This window comes from Phascolarctos cinereus, unplaced genomic scaffold (assembly GCF_003287225.1).
Source record: "Phascolarctos cinereus isolate Bilbo 61053 unplaced genomic scaffold, phaCin_HiC Scaffold_4;HRSCAF=312, whole genome shotgun sequence".
Classification (NCBI taxonomy): domain Eukaryota; kingdom Metazoa; phylum Chordata; class Mammalia; order Diprotodontia; family Phascolarctidae; genus Phascolarctos; species Phascolarctos cinereus.
In genome coordinates this window covers 680848021-680872722 of record NW_027555847.1, presented here as the reverse complement: position 1 = coordinate 680872722, position 24702 = coordinate 680848021, and the positions used below count along the sequence as shown (strand labels likewise).

Genomic DNA, 24702 nt, shown 5'->3' with positions numbered 1-24702 from the left:
TGCCTTAATAAGAGGCTAGAAGAGTAATAACAATAACAGTAATAATAACAATGATAATAAAAATATGAACTTCTCCACAAGCCAGGGAAGGGAAGAGGCCGGTGCTAGAAACCGCACAGAAGGAGCCAAGATATCTGAGTCTGCAATCTTGGATTGATTCTTGAATTGTTGAGTTCAAAGGACCTTTAATGACCCAGTCTAAGTCCCACATATTAAAGAGGTGCAGAAAATTGTTTATTATTGCACAGTAAGTTTGGGGCTGGTATTTAAATGCCAGGGTCCTGCTTCCCAGCTCAGGGTTCCTTCCACCAATTCAGGTCATCTCCTTCAGTCTGTGGCCTGATCGGTCCTCACACGGGGAGGTCGGGCCCTCTTACTGCCTTCTATAATGTTGATGTAGTAGAAAGGTACTAGATTTGGAGCTGAGAAGATCTGAGTTCCAATCCCAGTTCCACTACTTGCTGGCTCAGTGATCTTAGGCAAGTTACTTTCTCTCTCCATGCGTTTCCCGCTTTTTTGTGAAATGGAATTTAGTCATTTTTAATCCCTTCTAATCCTAAATACAATGATTCTCTGTGACTCTAGGCTCTGAAAGCTGAGGGAGAGATTGATTAGAAGAATGAAAGGGGCAAAGGTCCATTACTGGAGAAACTGTCCTTAAAGTCAAAGGGAAGCTGGTGGATGAATCTTGGTACTCCAACCCAAGGCAGCACCCTGGTCTCTGTTCCCTTCTCCCATAGCCTAGGTACTACACCAGTGGAGAGTGAGACTTACCTCTGTGTTAACAGCATCAGATGTGTCCAGGCCTGCATACTGTAGGGGAGACAAACAGAGGTTTCAGGCCCAGGGAGATGTCCCTCAGCCCTGAGGGGGCTCTTGGTTTCCCCAGACTCTCCTCTCCCCAGAGCCATCCCCATGGCACAGACAGATGGTTGACCAGGTGGTAGGTCAGCAAGAAACCCCAGCTCTGAGCCTTTCCCTCAACTCCTTTCAGCACAGATGCTGGCAAGCTAAGAAAGAAGCCTTGTGGTTGCACACTGGAAGCAATTCTCAAGCCAGAGAGGTAAAGCAGGGAAAAGCCTCTCCTTGCTTACAACTTACCCCTCCATCCCTCTTCGTCCTCCAGCGCACACCTTGTCCGGGTGTCTGCTCTGTCACCTTCCACACCAAGCCTGAGTGGAAGTGGACAGGGGAGAAGGTGGGCGTTTCAGACACAGAGTAGCTTCCTGTGATACCTGCAGCAGACACGTAGGAGGAACTGAGATTAGCCAAGATCTCAAAGTACTGTTGTAGGCAGATTTCTCCCTTTTCACCCTACACCTCTCTCGAGTTGATCCTCTGGGAATGAGGCCAAAATAATAACACTAGTTCTCCTTTCTGCAGTATTTTAAGGTTTACAAAGCATCCCTTTTCTAGCAATCCAGTGGTGTAAACTGAGTCTAGGAGAAGGGAAGTGATTTGCCTAGGGTCATACATTTAGCAAGTAGACCCTGAGAGGCGAGGACAGCTTCCTGTCTTCAAGTCTACTCCAAGGAAGGAAGGAAGAAAGGAAGGAAGGAAGGAGGGAGGAAAGAAGAAAGTATTTATTAAGCTCCTATTATGTTCCAGGCACTGTGTTAAACAACTGACAGATATTATCTCTTTTCGTCTTCATAACAACTTGTGAGGTAGGTGTTATTATTATCCCATTTACAGTTGAGGAAACTGAAGCAGACAAAAGTTAAGTGGCTTGCCCAGGGTCACAAAGTTGGTAAGGTCATATTTGAACTTACGTCTTCCTAACTCTAAGCAGAGTGGTCTATCCACTGTGCCATCTAACTGCCTCCTCATCCACTTTGTCATTATTCAGTTGTGTCTGACTCTCTGTGACCCGTTCAGGGTTTTCTTGGCAAACACACTGGAGTAGCTTGCCATTTCCTTCTCCAGCTCATTTTACAAATGACGAAACTGAGACTAACAGGGTTAAGTGACTTGCACAGGGTCACACAGCTAGTAAGTATCTGAGATTGGATTTGAACTCAGGAAGATGAGTCTTCCTGACTCCAAGCCTGGCACTCTATCCACTGTGCCACCTAGCGAAGGAAAACTCATAGTTGGTCTTACCCTTTTACTCCTACACAAACCCTCCTAACCAGTCTCAGGAGAAATTGGTTTTACAGAAGGGGGAAACAGAGGCACAGAGAGATGCAGCTGCCTACCTGGACTCAGACAGGCTCTCCTAACACAGTCTTGGGAAAGGCTGATTTTTCTGAAGGGAAGTAGAGGAGCTGAGAGAGAGAGGCAGGACCTTACTTGGGCTCCTATAGTTTATACATGAAAGGGCCCCTAACAGAATCCAGGGATGCTGTCTCCTGTTGCACGTTTCCATGGGCACACGCACACACAGACACTAAGCCCAGACATCTCCCTTCCCAAGCCTGAGAACAAGAATGTCACAAAACTAAAGTGACCGGGCACAAGGCACTCTAGGTGTTTGAAGTTGAGAGGAAACAATGAAAAGTGAGCCGGGAACCCACAGAACTCAGGAAAACAGAGAATGTGAAGGAAACAGGAAATGGGGGGTAGCTGAAATGCAGGGGAAAGGCAGAAACCAGAGTGAAAAGTTAGGGGATAAAAGGAGTTCCTGATGGGGAAGGTTCAGGCCTGGGGGATGATGCCTAATGCTTTACTGGGAACAAGGCCTGCTCCTCACCTGAAGCCATAGATGAGTACCTAGAATTTGGATTTTCCCATTCGAATGACTGGTCCAGCTCTGTAGCAGGGGAGAAGACTTCTGGGAACATGGCATTCCTGCGCTCTTCCTCCAGTTCCCTCTCCCGTTGCAGGACACTTTGGATCTCCATCTCCAGAAGGCTCGAGGACTGGGACTTCAGAGGCTTGATGTGGATGGCCACCTCTTCAACACGGCCCTTGGGCTCCCAGGCACGGTCCTGCTGGGGAACATTCACCTCCTCTGATTCAGGGGAGCAGCTGACCTTGGCCTTCATGGGCTGTAAACAGAAGTAGCTTCGAGGCACCACACCCTGGCTAGCATTGGCAGCATCCTGCTGCTGAGCATCCCAGGCCTTTCGAGTGGACTCTTGGTGTGGTGACCTCCACGCCTCCTGCCTTTGAATGGTGGAGGCCTGCAACTTCCATGGCTGTTCCCTGATCTGCTCCCCATCCCAGGATGCCTTCTGTGAGGAGGGTGGAGGTGTGGCCACACCTTCCTCCTGCCCGGAGCCCATAGTGTGGTACCCGGAGCCCAGTGAGGAAGCCTGTTTGTAGGAAGAATAAGATGGGAATTCCATCTTAGCGCTATGTGGGCCCAGGTAAGGCTGGTAGGCCTCCAATGGAATGCGATTAATCTTCCTTCCTTCCAGGGTGGCCTCCACTGGGTGGGTGTCTGAAGTCAGACTCAGAATGGAGTCAGAGCTCTGCACTCGTCTCATCTCGGGGGCTTCTTTGGGGATCTCTGAGTCTCTGGCCAACTGACATGGTGTAGAGGCTCTAGTGGCATCATTGGTGGGCTCAGAGCGCCCAACCTGCCGGCGGTAGTCTTCCTCACGCTTTGTGTCCAGGGCTATCTCTCTCTGTATGTACAAGGATGATGGCCGCCCCATCTCCTTCACTTTCTTGGGGGTGGAAGTGATCAGGGTTATGTTGGACAACAGCGGCCTGGCCGGGACCTCCACCAGCTCATCCCGGCTGCCTGATCGCTGCAGCCCCCGCTGCTGCCGGAGATCGGCCTCCCGCTCCTGAGCCCGCCGGATCTCTCTCTCAATGGGTGTCTCCTTTGGCCCCTCATCAGGAAGAACCGATTCTGGTGACATCTCCTCAGAGCCCAGGGCTTGGGCACCATCAACAGATGCCCAGGATAACTGGCTCACAGAGCGGCTATAGGAGGTCGGGGCCAGAGCCAGGCCGGGCCTAGCTCCCTCAGCACCGTCCTTCCCCTGGCCTGTGATGGAACCGTTGGTCAGGCCAACCCTACTAGACCAACAGGATCTGGAGCTTTGGCCAACATTAGCCGGGCCTACTTCGGGTGATGCCCTTGTGCTCTGCATGGTCCTTCCCATGGGCTTCTGAGGGGGTTGGGAGTTCAAGGTCAACTTCTCTAAATTCATGAACTGCTTGCGGGCAGCCAGGAAGTTAATCTGTTCGGTATCTATGACATTCTCAGAGTCAGAGGCTGAGGTGGGGGAGGGGTCCTGGCCAAAGTAGATCTTATCCAGCTCCTCTTGGGAGCTCCAGCGAGTGGCCACCGTGGTGCTCCTCTTCACCACCTGGCCCCGGATGACCGCCTCTCGCTCCCGTTCTAAATCCTTCCTCCTCTTTGGAAAGACGTCTTCACCAGGGCCCAGGTGGTACAGCTGCTGTTCCTTCTCCTCGTCCTCTCCAGAGTACAACTTCCCAGGGTGCCGCTCCTCTGGGCAAGCTCGGAGGGTGTAGGTAGGTCCTGTCTCCACCACCTCTAACTGGGACTTTTGCTCCCAAGAAGGGTTCCACTGGTTGACACTATAGTTTTCAATCAGGACATGCTGCGTCTCCTTGACCAGGTGGGGCATGGGGACAGTTTCCTGAGTGACAGTCATCATCCTCAGGCCTGACGTCTCCTCTGGGCCAAATATGAAGCTTTGGCCACCAGAATTCATTCTAACAAAGTCCTCGTCCCAGCCCGGAGACACCGACTCTACTTGAACAACGTCAAAGGTGTAGTGGCTTTCCTGGTCACTTGGCAGGTCACTGACCTTGGATGAGTGGGGAATGCTTAAGATGGGGTACCTGGTCACTCGGTCCATCTTGTTAGGAGCTTCTGTGTCTGCCGGTTCCTCCCAAGTGCCTAGACCCTTTTCAAGGCTGGCGTTTTCTCTCACTTCTGGGGTGGTCCAAGGACTCTCTCTGTCTAGAAGGGATGGATGGCTCTGAGCTCCCTGTGTGACCAGAGGAAGAGGAAATCATTTGTAGGAACATAACATATGGGGACACTCGTGCCTTTTTAAAACACCCACCCCATTCACAGAACCACCAAATGCCAGAGTTGCAAGGGCCTTGAGAATCCAGATGAGTTTGTATTTTATACTAGACTTGAAACTATCTTAGGACTTGGATAGAGCACTGGCCTTACAGTCAGGAGGACTTGAGTTCAAATCTGGCCTCAGACCACATACTTGACACTTACTAGCTGTGTGACTCTAGGCAAGTCACTTAACCCTAAGTGCCTCAAAAAAAAAAATATATATATATATATACACACACACACAGCTAGATATATATACATATATATGCATACATACATATATATACATACAGCTATATATCTATATCTATATCTATCTGTCTATCTGTCTATCTATCTATCTATCTATTTATCTATATATCTTAGGACCTAGAATGTCAGAGCTGGGAGGGCCCTTGGAACAAAAGATGTCCGAGCTGGGAGGGACATTAGGACACAAAAGGTCAGGGCTGGCCAGGCTCCTAATCCAGTCATCTGATCTCAATGCCAAGGTGTAAAGGTCCTGTCCTTACCACCATAGCAAGATTTCTCACCTTTTCGAATGAGTCCTTCATCTCCCCATTCTGACTGTAACCTGGTTCACTCATTATCTATAGCATTTTAGTATGTTCTTTGGAACCCCTGCCCTATTTCTCCCCATGCTCATACTTTCCAAACTACATTCCTCCTCTCTCCTTGCTTTTCACTCAAACTTTCCTGGTTCCATCCTGAGGACACCACACCCCAATGGCAGCAGCTCTCCCCAGTGGCGGCCATGCCTATGCCTGACTCAGAGCACCAGGAGGATGGGCAGACTCACCCCTCCTTTGGCCCTGCTGCCTCCAGACCTTCTCTCTACCACCATTCCTCAGTCACCTTCCCACTTTTTAAATCCATTCAATCCATTTTGATTAAACTCCTCATTCCCTTTCCCTGCCCTCCAAAACTTCTACTGGTTCTCCTTTTTTCTCTGTGGCCAGATAATAAACATCTGCCTCTGTCTGGCTTTGAAAGCCTTTCACAATCTGACCATGGTCCACCTTTCCAGATTTATCCCTCATATGATCCCCTATGTTTAGGGAGGCTTCAGCTAAGTCAAGTCACATCAACAAGCTTTTATTAAGCACCTACTGTATGCCAGGCCTGCTGCTAAGCACTGGGGCTACCAAAAAAAAAAAAAGAAAAGAAAAATTAAAAAAAAAAGAAAGAAAAGAAAAGAAAAAGGCAAAAGACAAGACAAAGTCCTCATTTGCCACGCTTCACTTTACTCCCTGGCCATCTTGCCATCTTTCTGCCAACTGTCATGCCAATACTCTCCCCCTCACCCACAGCTGTCCAGATCTGGAGTCATACTTAAATCAGTCTTGCCAATACTTAAATCAGTCTTGCCACTGCTGCTGAGAAGAGTGTGTTAATCTACTCTTCTATGGCTCCACTCACCATCCCTGTAACTTTCTGAAACAAAAAGCCTCTCTGTCAAAGGGCTGCACTTGAGGACCTAGAGGGCCACAGATTCTCCACCTCTGCTTTAGTACTTGCATCCCCAGCACTTAGCATGATGTCCTTAACAATGCTTTTTCTTTCATTTATTCATTTATTCAGACTCTTCCCAGTGGTTCATTGTATGTTATGTTCCCTCTCCCATCTTCCCCTTCCATGCCTTTTTCCAGATGTCCTCCATGCTCTGTCTCCTTACCTCCACCTCATAGAACACCGCCCCCACTCCCTTCGAGGTCTGTCCCTTCCTACAAGAAGTATAGCTGGGTCCCTCCATTGCTAGTGTCCTGGTTTCTCTCTCTCCGACACTACTTTGCATATGTTTTGTTTACATGTATCTGTGTTCATCTTGTTTTCCCCCAATAGAACAAGAGGGCAAGCATGGTTTTGGTTTTGCATTTGTATACCCAGTGACTAGCACAGTGCTGGGTACATATTTTGGAAGAATGAAGCTTTGTTGCTGTGGTAGAAGCATCTCTTTTAATTCATTCTCCCAACATTTTCAATGAGTCCAACATCTTCTTATTCGTGATCTCTACCCCATCCCAAGACTCCTCTCCCCAGTGATTTCAATATTCACACCTGGCCCCTCCACCTCTCAATTACTCAACCTCTTGGTCTCCAATGACCTCTTCTTCTTTCTCCACCCCCCCTTCCCACCATAACCATCCTGTGAATCTTCATACCTTGGTAACCCACAATCCAGTTTCTCTACTCCTACATCAAAGCTATTGGACAAAACACAAAACACATTGATCTGACCTACTCCAGACTCATGACTGGACCCTGACTTCTCTTATCAATCCTTCTGTTCTACATTTATTGCCTCCTTTATCTCATTGCCAGGCAACAGTAACAACAATAACAACAGCCAGTATTTCTACAGCATTTGAAGATTTGCAAGCATTTTATAAACATTATCTCATTTAATCCTCACTACAAACCTGAGAGGCAGATTGTATGAGTAGTCCCATTTACATATGAGGAAACAGACTGAGAGGTTAACTGACTTGCGCAGGGTCTGAAGTAGGACTTGGAATTCATGTCTTCCTGAATCCAAGTCCAGTGCTCTATCCACTATGCCAACCCTCTTGCCCAACAAGCATTTATTAATCAATTTGAGAGAAATGATTATTTCTCTCATATTAATAACCAATTACTAATTGAGATTGAGAGTTTCCCTTTTCTATTTCCTCATTCAGAAATCAGCCCTTTGTAGGTTACCCCTGAAAAACAGGGCTGATGATGAGATTGGGTTTAACGTTCTCTTCAATCTTGTTTGAGACCCCATCCAACTGGGGAAGTTTAGCAAAAAGAGTAAAAAGAATCCAATCTAGATAAATTCTGGCCCATTGTGTTTTATTCAGGCAAGCTTTGGGGAGGAGGATAGATTCCCTTGCCCTAGATTGTCTGGAGTTGGGGTGGTCTGGGAGCAAGAGTGACATAATCAGTCAGGTTCCCCAGCCCCTCATTAAAATAGGTCTACCTCTCATTATAATATTCATTTTCTCATTAATTGTTAACCAGTCAGAGTTGATTGCTGCCTGTCAGGAACACCCACTCTTCCAAGAGAATATAGGCATTGATTCATCTTTGGTTTACAAGAGAAGGCCAAATGACATCCTTTTATTAATGTTTGCTGGCCATAATTAATAAAATGATAGCCCCAAAATTATGTCTTTCAAAGTTTGTATACATCATGAATATCAATCAATAAACATTTATTAAGCACTTACTATATATTAGGCACTGTGCTAAGTGCTGGGGATACAAAAAGAAGCAAAAGACGGTCCCTGCCCTCAAGGAGCTTACAATCTAAATAGTCCAAACAAATATATACAAAGCAAGCCAATCTATATACAGGATAAATAGGAAATAAATAACATAGGAAATGTACTAGAATTAGAGGGTTGGGGAAGGCTTCCTATAGAAGGTGGAATTTTGGTTGGGACTTAAAAGGAAGCCAGAGAGCCAGAGTGAAGGAGGAAGAGCAATCCAAGCATGGAGGACAGCAGAGAGAATGCCCAGAGCTGAGAGATGGAGGGTCTTGTTCATGGAACAACCAGGAGACCAGTGTCATGAGATCTAAGAGTATGTGTTGGAGAGTCAAGTGTAGGAAGACTGGAGGGTAGGAGGGAGCTAGGGTATGAAGGGCTTTCAATGCCAGGCAGAGTGTTTTGTATTTGTTCCTGGGGGCACTAGGAAGCCCTGGAGTTTACTGAGTAAGGTGGTGACATGATCAAATGTGCCTTAGAAAAATCACTTTAGTGGTTGAATGGAGGATGGATGGAGTGGGGAGAGATTTGAGGCAGGTAGGACCCCTCCACACACACAGACTCTTGCAATAATCCAGGAGTGAAGTGATGAGGGTCTGTAGTAGGGGGTGGCAGTGTTAGAGGAGAGAAGGGGACATATTCGAGAGATGCTGCAAAGGCAAACTCAGCAGGTTTTGTTAACAGCTTGAATATGAGAGGTGAGAGATAGTGAAGAGTCTAGGACAACTCACACTTTGTGAGTCTGAGGGACTGAGAAGATGGTGTTGCCCTCTACAGTAAGTAATATGGAGGATTGCAATGGAGGACTTAGAGAGAAAGATGATGAGTTCAGTTTTGGACCCATTGTGTTTGAGATGTCTACTGGACATCCAGTTATGGATGTCTGAAAGGCAGTTGGGGATTTGAGATTGGAGGTCAGCAGGGATTAGGGCAGCGAAGGTAGATTTGAGAATCACCAACACAGAGATGGTAATTAAATCCATGGGAGCTGATGAGATTACCAACTGAAGTAGTACAGAAGAGCAGTCTGGGACAGAATGCTGAGGGATACCTCTAGTTAAAGGATGTGATCTGGAAGAGAATCCAGCAAAGGAAACAGAGAAGGAGTCGTCAGATACGTAGGAGGAGAATCAGGAGAGAGTGTTCTGAAACCTAGAAAGAGGACAGCATCACAAAGGAGAGACTGACCCACAGTGTCAAAGGCTGCAGAAAGGTTGAGGAGAATGAGGATTGAGAAAAGGTTATTGGACTTGGCATCTAAGAGATCATTAGTAACTTTGGAGGGAGCAGTTCCAGTGGTGATGAGGTCGGATGTTAAGAGGAGAGTGAGAGGAGGGAAAGTGGAAGGTCCTATTGTAGATGGCCTTTTCGACATTCTTTTTTTTTTTTTTTGGTGAGGCAATTGGGGTTAAGTGACTTGCCCAGAGTCACACAGCTAGTGAGTGTTGTGTGTCTGAGACCAGATTTGAACTCAGGCCCTCCTGACTTCAGGGCCAGTACTCTATCCACTGCTCCACTCAGCTGCCACAAAGGGCAAAAGAGATATAGGATGATAGTTAGCAGGGACAGAGGAATTAAGTAAGGGTAGACATGTTTTTACTATTACTGTTTAATCATTTCAGTCATGTCCAACTCCATTTGGGATTTTCTTGGCAAAGATACTGGAATGGTTTGCTATTTCCTTCTCCAGCTCATTTTACAGATGAGGAAACGGAGGCAAATAGGATTAAGTGACTTGGCCAGGTCACACAGCTAGTAAGTATCTGAGGCCAGATTGGAATTCAGGTCTTCCTGACTCCAGGCCCAGTGTCCTATCCACTGTGCTACCTAGCTGCCCCATATTTTTAGGCAGTAGGAAATGAGCTACTAGACAGGGAGAGATTCAAAATTAGTGAAAGAGTAGGGATGGCAGAAGGGGCAATCTGTTGGAGGAAATGGGATGGAATGGAATCACTTGAACAAACTGCCTGGTAACCTTGGTAAGGAGTAAGGCCACTTCACCACATGAGAGAAGGGTGGAGGAGGAGAGAGAGGAAGAAGGCACCTGAGTGATGGGAGATGAGGAAGAAAGGATAAGAGGAAATTCATGGTGAATGGTCTCAATTTCTTCTGTAAAACATGAGGCAAGTTTCCCCACCAAAAGAGTCAGGAGAGGGAGAGCCCTGTGCTGTTTGAGGAGGGATGTGAAGGTTTGGAAGAGCCACTGTGGAGAGTGGGAGAGTGAGTTGATAAGGGAGGTATAATAGGATTGCCTGGTTGAGGCTGTGAAACATAAATTTATACTGAGCCCAGTTAGAACCGTTGAGGGGATTATCTCCACTTTTGTTCAGCAGCACATGTGTAGCCATAAAGGTGACAAACGGTGGGAGGGATCCTAGGCTGAGCCTTGGCTGGGCGAGGGCTAGGAATTCAAGAGAGGAGCACAGTGTAGAATTGAATTGGTCCACCAAGGGGTCAAGATGTGGAGAAGAAGAGAATGTGCAGTGCAAGGGAGATGACTGGGAGAGAATTGAGAGGTCATGGGATTAGAGGTCACAGGGCAGATGAAGAGTAGAGTTTTGTAAAGGAAGGCTGAGGGAGAGGCGAAAAGCCAATAGATGGTGATCTGATAAGGGGATTTCAGAAAACTTCAACATGGAGGCAGCACATTTGTGAGTGATGGCAAGATCTAGGGTATGACCATCTTTGTGTGTGGCTAATGTGGGTTGGAGGAATAGGTCATGGAAAGTGAGTAGGTTGAGGAACTGAATAGTTAGGGTATTTGAAGGAGAATCAATATGTATGTAGAAATCCCTTAGTATGAAGATGTGTAGCTAGGGGGTGCAGGGCATGGAGTCAGGAGGACCTGAGTTTAAATCCAGTCTCAGATACTTACTAGCTGTGTGACCCTGGGCAAGTCACCTAACCCTGTTTGCCTCAGTTTCCTAATCTGTAAAATGAACTGGAGAAGGAAATGCCAAACCACTCCAGTATCTTTGCCATGAAAACCCCAAATTGGATCCCAAAGAGTCAGACACAACTGAAAACGACTAAACAAGAACAACGTGCCCAGTACTTAGCGAAATGCTTTACAAATATTACTTCATTTGATCCTTACAACTCTGCTATTATTATCTTCATTTTACAGCTGAGGAAAGTGAGGCAGAAAGAGATTAAATGAAATGCCAAATATCACCGTTATTAAGTGTTTGAAACAGAATTTGAAGTCCGCTCAATCCTGACTCCAGGCCCAGCGTTCTATCCACATCAGATCAGAAAAGGGAGGCCTATATCAGAGATGTTGAGAAAGTAAAATTGATAGGACTTAACAATAGATTGGACATGAAGAGTGAGAGAGGGAAGTGAGAAGAGAAGGATGACACTTGGGTTGGGAGCTTGAGGGACTGGGAGGATGGTGGTTCTCTGAATAATAATATAGGAGTTAAGAAAAGGAGATTTTGAGGGAAAGATAATGAATTCTGTCTTGAACATGTTGGATTTAAGTTGTCTATAGGACATCCAGTTTTGAGATGTTGGAGATTCAAGATTTGAGGTCAGAAGAGAAGTTGTTCTTTGGCTATTTTCAGTCACGTCCAATTCTTTGTGACCCCATTTGGGGTTTCCTTGGCAAAGATAATGGAGTGGTTTGCCATTTCCTTTTCCAGCTCATTTTACAGCTGAGGAAACTGAGGCAAACAGGGTTAAGTGACTTGCCCAGGGTCACACAGCTAGTATTTGAAGGCCAGACTTGAACTCAGGTCTTCCTGACTCCAGGCTCCAGATTACTTTAAGGGGTCATCTGTTGGAGAAGATGGGATGGAATGAGGTCACTTACACATTTTAAGGAGTTTGCCTTGGCTGACTTTCCAGGAGAGTAAGGGTTGAAGGAGAAGATGGTGAAGGAAGGCACCTGAGTGATGTAAGCTGAGGAAGAGGGGAGAAGTGGGAGCTCTCAGTAAATGAAATGGGAGGCAAGGTTTTCAGTAGAGAGGGGAGGGAGAGGGGGCTGCCCTGGGAGGTTTGAGAAGGGATGAAAAGGTCTGGAAAAGATTCTGCAGTGTGTGAGTGGGATGGTGAATCCATTAGGGAGCGGGAAAAAGATTTCCTTGTTGTGGTAAGGGTCCTATTGAGATTCTGCAACATAAAGAGAGAAACTGAAGATTAGTGGGACAGTCAGGGTGGCAAAAGGGGCAATCAGCTGCAGAAGACAGGATGCAGTGGTCCCTTCCAGCCTTAGGTCTAAAACTCTCAAATAAAAGTCACTAGTCCAGGGGCAGCTAGTTGGCACAGTGGATAGAGCACCAGCCTGAAGTCAGGAGGACAAGTTCAAATCCAGCCTCTGACCAAACACTTGACACTTACTAGCTGTGTGACCCTGGGCAAGTCACTTAACCCCAACTGCCTGGAAAAAAAAGTCACTAGTCCTAACCTCATTTCTGTGTCGAGGCCTGCTGTTCCAAATCCCAGAGAGTTAATTCCACCTGGATGTACTGTAGGTTCTTCTAAGTCAATATGTCTAGAAGGGAATGCATTCTCTCTTCCCTCCTTTTGAATTCATAACCTTGAGGTTTATCTTTGAGTTTTCTCTCTTCACCTCTCACATCCCCACCCACCCACCTCAGATTGTGAGCTCTCCAAGGGTGGGGACTCTCTTTTCCTATTCTATGTATCTTCAGGGCTTAGCACAGAGCCTGGGACATGGTAAGAGCTTAATAAATATTTATTGACCAGCTGACTGGCAGTGACCAAGTCTTATTGACTCTAACTCCATAATATTTCTCCCATCTGTCCCTTCCTTTCTATGGATACCATCACCACTCCACTTCAGACCCTTATTACCTCCTACCTGGGTGTGTCCCTCATTCCAATTCAACCTTTATAACGGGGCCATCATCTTTCTTATGCATACATCTAGTCCACTCACAGTCACTCCTCTGCCTCAGAAATGGTCAGCAGCTCTCTATTGTCTCCTGGGTACAATTTGACAGGGGAGAAGGCATTACTAAGGGGACTCTTGTGCGGTAATGCAGGATGACAGTTTTTTAAAAAAAGCATCTCTTGGGGCAGCTAGGTGGCACAGTGAATAGAACATCAGCCTTGGAGTCAGGAGGACCCGAGTTCAAATCCAGTCTCCGACCAGACACTTGATACTTACTAGCTGTGTGACCCTGGGCAAGTCACTTAACCCCAATTGCCTCACCAAAAAAAAAAAAGCATCTCTAATTTGGAATAGCATCTCTGAGAGCCATAAGGCTCACTAGTGGTAGGCTGCCACTGCCACTGCCTCTGCCCCTGGCCCTAGACACATCCCTTCTTCCTAGCCCACCATGTTCACATTGGAGATCCATATCCCCTGCCTGTTCAGCCAGGGCACCACTGATACTCCCCAGGGACTTCAGAGATGGATAATAGAATCATGGGACCTCAAAGGACTTGGCGCGTTCCTATAGGCCCTCCTCATTTTTTTTTATCAGTTCTGAATTTTTTATTAGTGTAAAAAAAATCAAGGCAAAATATTAATATATTTTGGATATAAATTCACAAACAACAGCACTCTTCATACTGTACTAAAGAGGTCTCTCATATTTGGTAATATGCAAAGGCATGGAAGCATCTTTCCCTCCCTTAGACCAATATGAAATATTTTGGCCATCAATGAGTTTCAACTTTAAATGCCTATGTTTTTCAATCCATATATCACAGAAATTCACATACAGGTTACAACTTGAAACACAATATAGAAGAACTCTATTGTCCACCATAATTGGGGGAAATGACAAAATTTTTTGAAGTCATAGAATTTTTACATTAACATAAACCCAAATATGGAAGATTGATTTAACTGAATAAACCCTCTCCTTTTTAATAAAGGAAAGATCACAGAAGGTTCCAGGGAAGTTAAATGAATTACTCAAAGTCAAAGGGACAGTAAGAAGCAGAAATGAGATTTGAAACCAGGTCCTCTGAATCCCAAAACAAGGCTCTTTCTACTGTTCCATAATGCCTCCTCATAGGGCAGGGCAATCAATCAGACAACTCCCCAGATAGGGAAGTGACTAAGGATGCAGATATTCTTCACATCAAAAGGAGGTGTGATGTGGTTAGAATACTAGCTAGCTTTCATAGAGCTGCAAAGTGCTTTACAAGTGTCATCTCTTTTAGAAGATGTTGACCAAATCCAACGTCAGTCAGTCTTTCGGAGGGTCATCTCTCTTCCCCTTCTTCCTCCTTCATGAGGTTCCAACAACCACCCAGGCTACATCCATGGTGGTATCCTTCATTGCCCCTGTTTCCATCCCTGGGTGGCTTGGGTTAGGTCTTAAGAAGCCAGAGGTAAAATATATCTAATGCTTGACTGAACATTGATTTAAAAAAAACAAAACCCTCCTTAAATCTCCAGATTACAGAAGCAAATTAAGACAGCTCTAGAGAAGAGAAATCATTTACCCAAGGGCATATAGAGAACTTATGAGAGAGCCAGGACTAGAATCCAGGTCTCCTCACTCCCACTTCTGTTCCTTTCCACCTTGAATGGTGGAGCCTTGGGTATAACCTTATACATAAGTGTGAACCTTATCTTACCTTGGCCCTGTTCCAGAGCCTCTCGGGGACATTGCCCTGTTAGAGACAGGGAGGTGTGATGATGTAAAGCCCTACTTTATTTTTCACTCCGCAACCTCACCTGTAGTTTTGTCCAGAACCTAATTATGACTCGCCAACTTGTCTTCTTTCTCCAAGGTCTGCACTACTGCTCTCTATACCTGCTAAGCATGAAAATAAGCTAATTTGTGCCAACAGAGGGTACCAGTGGAAATCGGCCCTCCCTTTCTCCCATGCCTGCCCCTCCATTTTACAGATGGAGACAGAAGGCTTGAGCAGGAAAGCAGAGATAAGAATGACTAAAACTTACATCTATATAGCTGTTTGAGTTTTTAAAGTGAGTTTTAAAGTCTCCTTCCCATCTTGATCCTTCCCTCCTTTTCTTATCCATCTGTCTGTCTCTCTCATTCAATCCTCAAAATAATCTTGGGAGAGAGGGAATAAGAATTGAGGTGGTGGAACTGGGAAGAGAAACTCTTCTCTGGGTCTCAGTTTACCTCCCAAGGATGAATGACTATAGTTGGAGATCTCTGGTGTCCCCACACAACTGCCCCTGCCCTCCTTCTTTGTTCTTCCTCCCACACAGGAGCAGAAGACTTGAGGATCCTGAGAGACAGGGCAGGAGCCAACAGACCTAGATTCTTTTCCAGCTTTGCCCAACTCAATATGTGACTGTAGACAACTCAGTTCTCCAGTGTGAGTTTGTTTCTCCATCTGTCAAATGGTGCCAGGGTTAGAAATCTGTCTCTTTCCTTTCCAGCTTACCCAAAGCCACAGTTGACTACTTTTTGCAGTCTAAGAGTAAGACTTGGCATGTATTCCTATTCAAGTCCATTATACTAGACTTGGCCCATCATCCTAAGCTGTTGAGACTTTTTTGGATTCTGACTAAGTCTTCCTTTGGTCTCTGCAAATTTGATAAGGATGCCATCTATACCTTTATATAATTAATTGACAAAAAATGTTAACTAACACATGGCTAGAGCCAGAGCCTTAGGACTTTCCACTAGAGACATACCATGAGGTTGATACTAATCCATTAATAATTTTGGCCCAACCAGTTCCATAACTCTGAATCCACCAAGCCACCATCTAGTCAATTTCCAGCCCATATCTCTCCACTTTTACTGCAAGGTTATCATGGGAGTTTGTCAAATGTCTCAGTTATGTCTATTGTATTTTCCTTACCTACCAGATCAGTAACCAGATTAGAATTAAATTATCAAATGAGATAATATCTATAAAGCACTTAGTGTAGTTCACAGCACACAGTAGGCCCTTAATAAATACTTGTGTCCTTCCCCTTCTTCAGAAAACAAAACAAGGTTTGCTTACTATGTTGTTGTTGTCCAGTTGTATCTGACTCTTGTGACCCCATTTGGGATTTTCTTGGCAAACATACTGAAGTGATTCTCCAGCTCATTTTACAGATGAGGAAAGTGAGGTAAACAGCGTTAAGTGACTTGCCCAGGGTTACAGCTGGTAAGTGTCTGAGGCCAGATTTGAACTCAGAAAGATGCATCTTCCTGACTCTCTAGGTCCAGTTCTCTGTCCACCATGGCACCACTTAGCTGTCCACTGCTTAGTATGACTTGTTCTTAATGAACCTATATAGGGTCCTGATGACTGCCACTTAAAAAAAAATACACAAAACTTTTTCAAATTCCAGCATAGACTCTAGCTCTGAGTAAGCTCTTCTAAAATCACACCCAGTTTCTCATCACCCAGGGTCAAGTCCAGGGTTGAAGCAACTACAGAGGCCAAGGAGGTCTGCAATAGAGTAGATGGAGTCCAAGGTGTGAGTAATAAGAAAAAAAACTTCCTGGAGGAATTGCTACATGAGTCAGACTATTAAAAAGAAAGAATTTCTGTAACTGAGAAAGAAACTGATAGTGGGGAAACCCTGAATGAACACAACACCCCATATCTCTGCCTTTGTACAGGCTGTCCCCAGTGCCCTTCCTTCTCTCCTCTGTCTCTTGGCATCTCTGACTTATTTCAAGACCTGGCTCAAGCTCCCACCTTCAACGGCAAGCCTTTTCCTGGTCTACAGGAAAGAAAGGAGGGAGGAGAACAGGAAGGAAGGAAGAAAGGAAGGAAAAAAGGAGGATGAAAGAAGGGAAGGAGGGAAAGAGGGGAAAAGAGGGGCAGCTAGGTGGTGCAGTGAATAGAGCTCTGGCCTTGGAGTCAAGGGGATCTGAGTTCAAATCCAGCCTCAGACACTTAACACTTACTAGCTGTGTGAGACCCTGGGCAAATCACTTAACCCTGATTGCCTCACAAAAAAAAAAAGAGGGAATAAGAAAGGAGGTAGAAAGGGAGGGAAGGAGCGAAGGAAGGAGGAGAGGAGGAAGAGAGGAAGGAGGAAGAAGGAAGGACGAAGGGGGAAAGAAGAAGGAAGAAAGAAGGGAAGGAGGGAGGGAGGGAATAAGGAAGGAGGAGGAGGGAAGGGAAGGAGGGAGTGAAAGGAGGGAGGGAGGAAGCAAGGAAGAAAGAAAGAAGGAGGAAGAGAGGAAGGAGGTAAGAAGGAAGGGAGGGAGTGAAGGAGGAAAGAAGGAGGAAGGAGGAAGAAGGAAAGGAAGGGGTAAAAGAGGAAGAAAGGAGGATGGAAAGAAGGAGGAAGGAAGGAAACAAGCATTATTAAGAGCCTACTATGTGCTAGGTACTATGCTAAGCACTCTACAAACATTATCTCATTTATCTTTACAGCAAGCCTCAGGCGCAGGTGTTATTGTGATCCCCACTTTGCAGCTGAGGAGACTTGTCCATAGTCACACAGCTAGTAATAAGTACTTGGGGTTGGATCTGAATTCAGGTCTTCCCCACTCCAGGCTCAGCACTCTATCCACTGTGCCCCCCAGTTACCAATGGTGCTATCCATCCCCTAAAATGCCTTTCTATTCAATATATATAGAGAGAGATATATACGTGTGTGTGATATTATATATGTGTTATATATGTTATACTGTATATACTTATATATACTTTTTGTTTGTTTGTTTTTTTTTGCTGAGGAAATTGGGGGTAAGTGACTTGCCCAGGGACAAATAGCTAGGAAGCATCAAGCGTCTGAGGCCAGATTTGAACTGAGGTCCTCCTGACCCTAGGGCCGACGCTCTCTCCACTGCACGCCACCTACCCACCTCTATATACTGCTGTATACATGTTGTCTCCCTCCGTTAGAATGTAAGCTCCTCGAAGGCAGGGACTATTTCACGTTTGCCATTGTATCCCTGGCACTTTAGCAGAGTGAAGGGCACATAGCGGTCACTTAATAAATGCTTGTGGATTGATGGGTTGATGGACTAATGCCTGCTCTGTACTTGGCCCTTGCCTGGGCTCGGTTACACTGAGCAGGAGACACAGGTATCAGCCTTGGCCCTTGCCCTCAGGGATCTGAGTGGAACCATGCCCTTCCTTGTGGGAAGCAATATTCAGCAAGTTCCAGAATCCCAGAATCTGAAAATAGAAAGGGTCCCTAGCACCCTTCTGTCCAATCCTAAATACCAAAGGAATCCCTGCTAGGACACACCCAATACATGGTTTTACAGCCTCTGTCTGAAGACCTTGAAGGAAGGAGAACTCACCTCTCAAGGCAAGTCATCTCCTTTCTAGAAAGAACTACTTGTTAAATGAGAGTGAGGTCAAGGCCTAGTTGCCCTAGATCCTCTCTTACTGATACTGGGTCTGACAAGTATTTATGGCCCAAGGGCCATATTTCCAAATCTTTATCTCTCCCTTGAAACTGGCCACCATCCAGGAAGGGTCAAAGGTCTCTTGGGAAGCCATACCAGGATGCCAACAAGTGCCACCACCCAGAGAAACTCTATATAGCCATGGCCTCTCCCTCCCACCTCTCGCCCTGCCCCCCCCCAAGACATAACCTTGGAACCAAGAAGAATAAACACACTAGAGATCCACCCAAAGACTCATCTTGGAAACTAAATGGCCTTGGATGTGGGATCAGCCCATTGGAATTCATCCTCTAATGTCTTCCTAGTCAGTCCAGGACCTCCTCTCCTCCCAAACCTGCTTTAAGTTTCACCTCTTCAAAATCGAAAACAAAAACAAAAAAAAGCTTCACCTCTTCCAGGAGGCCCTAGATTGAAAGCCGGAATGGAACTTGGAGGAAGGCTTATCAAGGAAGAGAATGAGGCCCAGAGAGGTTAATTTACTTGTCTAATTGCACAGCTAGTCAGTGACAGCGCTGGGATTTGAATGGAGTTCATCTGATGCTCTTGGGGGCTAGGTGGTGCAGTGGATAGAACAGCAGCCCTGGAGTCAGGAGGACCTGAGTTCAAGTCTGGCCTTAGACACTTACTAGCTGTGTGACCCTGGGCAAGTCATTTAACCCTGACTGCTTTCCACCACCACCCCACACACAAAATCTAACGTTCTTTTTCACTAAGTATTTTCCTTCTCCCCAAAGGATACCAATACTTCCTTCTACTGACTCCTGCTGAGGTATCTTTGAAAGAACAGTGAACAAGAAAATCTTTATTTTTCAAAAAGAAAAATTAGAAGAACACTGCGGGGAGGGAGACAGAGAAGAGAGAAAAGGGAAAAATGGATTTGAAATCAGAAAACCTAGTTTGAATTCTCAGTCTAAATCTACTTGTATGACTTTGGACAAATCCTTCAATCTCAAAGTATCTCAGTTTTCTCTCTCTGAAATGAGGGGATTGTATGCCTGCTCTTTTTTCTTTTTTTTTTTTTAAGGCAAACAGGATTAAGTGACTTGCCCAGGGTCACACAGCTAATATGTGTCTAAGGCCAAATTTGAACTCAGGTCTTTCTGACTCTAGGGCCGGCACTCCATCTACTGCACCACTTAGCTGCCCCATGTCCACTCTTTTTTAAAAATTTAATTTTTTTAATGAACAAGCATTTAATTTTCTCCTTATCCCCCTCCCCCATTTGTGGGGGAGGAAGGAAAAATAAAACCCTTTAAAAATGAAGGGATTGTACCACAAAATCTACATTTCTTTTTAGTTCCAAAAGCTATGATTCATCACATTAACCCCAGACCTCAGTCCCAACCCCAGACCAGTCCTTAGCCCTGACCCTGACTGTGTCTTGACTCCAAGCCCCTCAGAATCTCTCTCTCTCCTCTCTCTCTCTCCTCTCTCTCTCTCTCTCTCTCTCTCTCTCTCTCTCTCTCTCTAAGCTGCAAGACTTTGGATAACTCACTGTGGCCTTTACCTTTTGCTAAAGCTTACAACAGATTGGCAACCCCAACCTGGTTTCTCAAGGACAAGGCCCTGCATTTATGGAGACATCATTCCAGCCACCAGAGGTTGCTGCTCAACCAGAGTGAGTACCAGTTCACAAATCTGGCCAAAATTTCACGGACCATCTCCCCCTGCCTTGCCTGGCTCACCTCACCAAGTCCAAGGAGGGATCCTGCCTACAGGCCTATATGTTTACTAGTGAAGACTGAGGCCAGGAGAGGGCATGAAGGGTATGGGGGGATGAGTATGGATTTAGGAGCAGCTGGGCTATGCTGATAAGCTACTGCCCAGAAGACAAGAAGGAATTCCAAGAACCCTTTGCCCCTTCTGGCCCCCAGTGAAAGGGAAGTCTCAGTTTCTTCATCTTTAAATGGGCAAATCCTACTAGATGACTTTTAAGGTCCCTTTCAACACTTACATTGTGTCTTCTTTGTTTTAATGTCTTTTGAGTTTTTAGATTTTTTTTAAACTCTGACATTGTGTGTTCTGTGTCTTGAGAGATCTTTACAGCTCTAATATTTTGTAGCCTATGTTCTAAACTTCCTCCCAGCTCTGACATTCAGTGTTTTAAAGTCACACTCTCAGCGCTGCTATTTTGTGTCCTAAACATCCTTTCAGCTTAGACATTCAGTATCCTATCACAGCAAATCCCACAGTCTGAAGGGCCCTCAGAGGCCTTCTGGGTCAACCTGTATCTGCATGAGGTTTTCCACTAGAACCTATCCACTAAACAGACATCCAGGATCTATCTGATGGAAGGCCATTGGTGAAGGGGACTCCATATTTTGAAGCAGCCTGATCCACTTTGAGATATTTCTCCCTGTTGGGAAGTTTTTCGTCATGTAAAGTGGATAGGGAGTTTCTGGCCTCAGAGCTCAGACAACTCCAGGACAGCCTGATGGGGAAGGAGGCAGGGGGGCAGAGGAGAGACATGTAAATCCTGCCCAGACCATACAAATGCTCAGCCAGAACAGTATGGTACAGTGGATAGAGCCCTGGACTTAGAAATCAGATGACCTGGGGTCTAGTCCCACATCCGGTACTTACTACCTCTGTGATCAAGCCCCTTCCCCACGCTGGGACTAAATTTCTTCAACTGTAGAATTAAAAGGGTTGGGCTAGACAATGCCTGATATCCTTTTCATTTGGAAGTCTATGACCTTACGAATCACGTACTCCCACTTACACGTCCAAGGACAGCCCCATACAAACTCTCCTATTTACACAGTGTACTGTCTTCTTCTACACCCTTCCCATACAATCTCACACTCAGAAATGTGTTTATGCAGATGCACTCTCCAAATGCACCCTCCCCCACACAAAGGAACACATTTACACTCACAGTCAGAAAAACCGGTTCACTCCATGCACAGAATTAGGAAGTTTAGAACTGGAAAGGACATTTAGCAATCACGAACTCCAACCCTTCAGGTACACAAAGATGTACGCGCGAGTGCGCACACACACACACACACACACACACACATTCTCTCACAGAAACACACAAAGAAAATCTATATACTACTAGCCATACAAAGACAATCATACGATCTCACCCTCACAGGCACACACAGAAACAATCACGCAGACCTCACCCCACCCCCTCCATCTCTCCATAGCCCCATTCCTCCAGGGCCCCCTTCTCCCCTTCAGAAACTCACTTACCGTCCCTGAGCTGGGTCCTTCTGCTTCTAAGACACCGCTGGCTCAACTTCCCTAGGCAGAAATGACCAAATGACCGCTCCCAACTTGGCCCAGCCCCAACCCACCTCCCTGGGCCCCGCCCAGCTGCTCAGGTTGCCAGGGAGGGGAGCAGGTGTGGCCTGGGAGCTTGGTTCCCCGGTTCCCTGGCCCTGCCCCCCTCAAGGGCTCCTGAAACAAAGTCCAGGTCCCGTTGGGCAGGAGGGGCCAGAAAGATGATATCTTCCCCCCTACTTCAGGTGGGCAGAATTCAAGGGCTGGGGCGGACAGAATACCCAATGCCAAGGCTTCCCAGCGGCTGGGGCCCTGTGGGGTCAGCCCTTGCCCCTGTAGGCCCCAGGCGATTTTATCCTCTCTCCTGCCTCCAGCTTTGAAGAACAGGGTTTATTCATAGCCTCTCAGGGGCTGAATAATACTTAGAAATTGCTGGGATCACATATTCTGAGCTAGAAGGAGTCTCAGAAATCATGTAGTAAAACGTCCTGATTTTATAGATGAGGAAGTAGAGGACCCAGAGAGAAGGGGATTTACTCAAAGAAACTCTGACTCAAAAGCTCTCGAAAATCCAGGGTCTTTTGAGTCCCAGAATCACAGACCCAGGAGGACCTTAAACAATGGAATCCCGACCTAGATCCCTGCACCAGAATTCCCTTGAAACCCCTGACAAATGACCCTGCAACCTCTACTTGAATACCCCTAGTGATGGGGAACTCACTACCACATGAGGCACCCCATTCCACTTTTGGATATCTCGAATTCTTTGTAAGCTCTGTCTTATGAGCCTACATATTCCTCTTCTATCCATTTCTCATGAGTTTGTCTGCTGAGGCCAGACAGAACAAGTCTGAGCCTTTCCTACAAGTGTTTCCTTAGATACTTGAAAAGAGATTATGTTCCTTCCAGACTAAGCCTCTCTACCCATCCAGTGGACCTGCCTTCCCCTCTGTGGACCTGAGTCCCTCCTTTCCCACTCAAAGCCACCTTCTTTCTCTCTAACCCTCTGTCTGTGACACTCATCTGGATTCCTGCAGGTCCCTCCTGGACCAGCAGAGAGGACAGGGACTCCAGCTGACTTTGGAGACTCCTAGAAGCCAACACTGGGGTGGGGGAAAGAAGACTCGGGGACAGGGAAGTGTAATTATTCTAATTTTATAAAGGAGGTCCAAAAAGAAGGGATTGTAGTCACTCAGCAAGTGATCAGCACAGACAGGCCTTCCCACTTCTAGAGGTCTGAGCATGGGGAGTGTAGGGTTCAAGGAATCCAGGCGGCAGAAGGGATCGTGATTTTGTGGCTGGTGGATGGTAGTGAATAAGGTATGGGGGGGGGAAACAGTGGGGCTCCTACCTGGATCCTGATCATGGTGCAGAGCACCTGCCACGGACGGGGGTAGCTCAACTTTGAGGGGAAACGGCTTGGGCTGGGTCTAGATCAGGTCAGGGCCAGTGGGCACCCAGGGCCCAGGGATCAGTCTGGAGGAAGGGGACAAAGAAGAATCCAGGGTCTGTTTTCCATACCTTCTCTCATTGTCTTTTCACAACATCCCCACAAGGGAAGAAGGGAATGAGAAGTAGATCCCCCCTTTGCACTCTCCATGACCAACCCTTTCTGAACTGTCCACTCCTTCCCCATTCTGGTTCTTTATATTTAAATGTTTCCACTGGTTTCTGGTTTGTGGACAGGTGCAGTTACCCTCATTTCACAGATAAGGAAAACTTAGGTGTTGAGAAGTCGCTCTGTAAGCTATAAAAAAAAATGTGACACTAATAACAATAGCGAACATTTACATAGCACTTACTATATGCCAGGCATTATGCTAAGCACTTCACAATTATCTTATTGGATCAGGACTCCTGACTCCCACCAATGGGGGCTCTTTCCTACATCCAGTATTACCTCCTCAAACACCTTCCATCACCACCAATCCTTGATCCTTATGCCACGTGTAGTATCCCAATGATCTAGGATGGGAGGAATGACCAAACAATCTGGGGAGACCCAGAATAAAGGGACCGGATCCCAAGGGGATGCCTAGATTCCCAAAGCAAGAAGGAACCTGATAGGCTGACTTTGTCCAGCCCTTCTGCAAACAGGCATCCACCTCACCACTCTGGGCCTGTTTCCTCATTTGGATAACCAAGTGGATGGACCAGCTGACCTCCAAGGTCCTGCATAGCTTTAAATCTATGGCCCTTTAATCCTAAATCTCAGTACAATTCACTCTTCCCTCACCCAATGCCCTTAGCTCTGCCCCCAGTCCCACCAGCTCAAGTCTAACCAAGACCCTCCCCCTTTGGTTCTGCCATCTTCTCTTCCATCATGGCCAGGACACCTTCTCTAAAAGCCAGCTGCTTAGAGGGATCCTCAGAAATGTTTTCGGCCAGATTTTCTCCACCAGCTTGGCCCTTGCCCATTTTCTTCCCTATATAACTCCACCGGCACCGTTCTCCTTCAAAACAGGAACTGAGGCATTCCTTTCCCTATAGCAACAGGTGAGAGTAAATCCTGGGCAAGAAAGCTACAAGGAAGGAGCTGGGGGAAAGGGACAAGGACAGAACCCCGTCTGGAACTCAGACACTGCCCATGGATGGGGCAGGGAAGCCCCAGGGAGAAAATGTCCCCCACCTGGAATCTCCAGACAATATTGATGAATAACTTAGGCAAAGTTAACAAAAAAATCAGGAAAGATCCTATTCTTCTCCCGACCCCTACCTCACTGCCCCGCCCTGACCCCCTGCCAAATCCTCCCAGGCCCCCGACTCTTCACCCTGGGCCCCATACTCAGCCCTTCTAATTCAGGTGAAGGTTTGCTTTGCACAGGGGAAGTGGGGCTGGAATTCATGGCTCAGGTCTAGACTCACCTCTTCCCAGACTGGGCATAAGCTGGGGCCATTCTAGGAGCCCCATACCTGTACCCAGCTCCCACTTGGAAAAGTGAGACCC

At 46.4% G+C, this 24702-nt stretch overlaps 1 protein-coding gene across 1 annotated transcript in view; it reads right to left on the bottom strand.

The window, feature by feature from the left end:
* Positions 1-24472, bottom strand: part of MISP (mitotic spindle positioning) — a 28646-nt gene extending 4174 nt beyond the window's left edge. Inside the window, exons 1-4 of the mRNA XM_078154180.1 lie at positions 21726-24472; positions 2693-4913; positions 1102-1235; positions 775-813 (exon numbers count right to left, since the gene is read on the bottom strand). Coding sequence (XP_078010306.1) covers positions 775-813; positions 1102-1235; positions 2693-4781 — 2262 coding nt within the window. The 5' untranslated portion in view covers positions 4782-4913; positions 21726-24472. The remainder of the gene's footprint in view (positions 1-774; positions 814-1101; positions 1236-2692; positions 4914-21725) is intronic.
* Between the last annotated feature and the right edge of the window lie 230 nt (positions 24473-24702).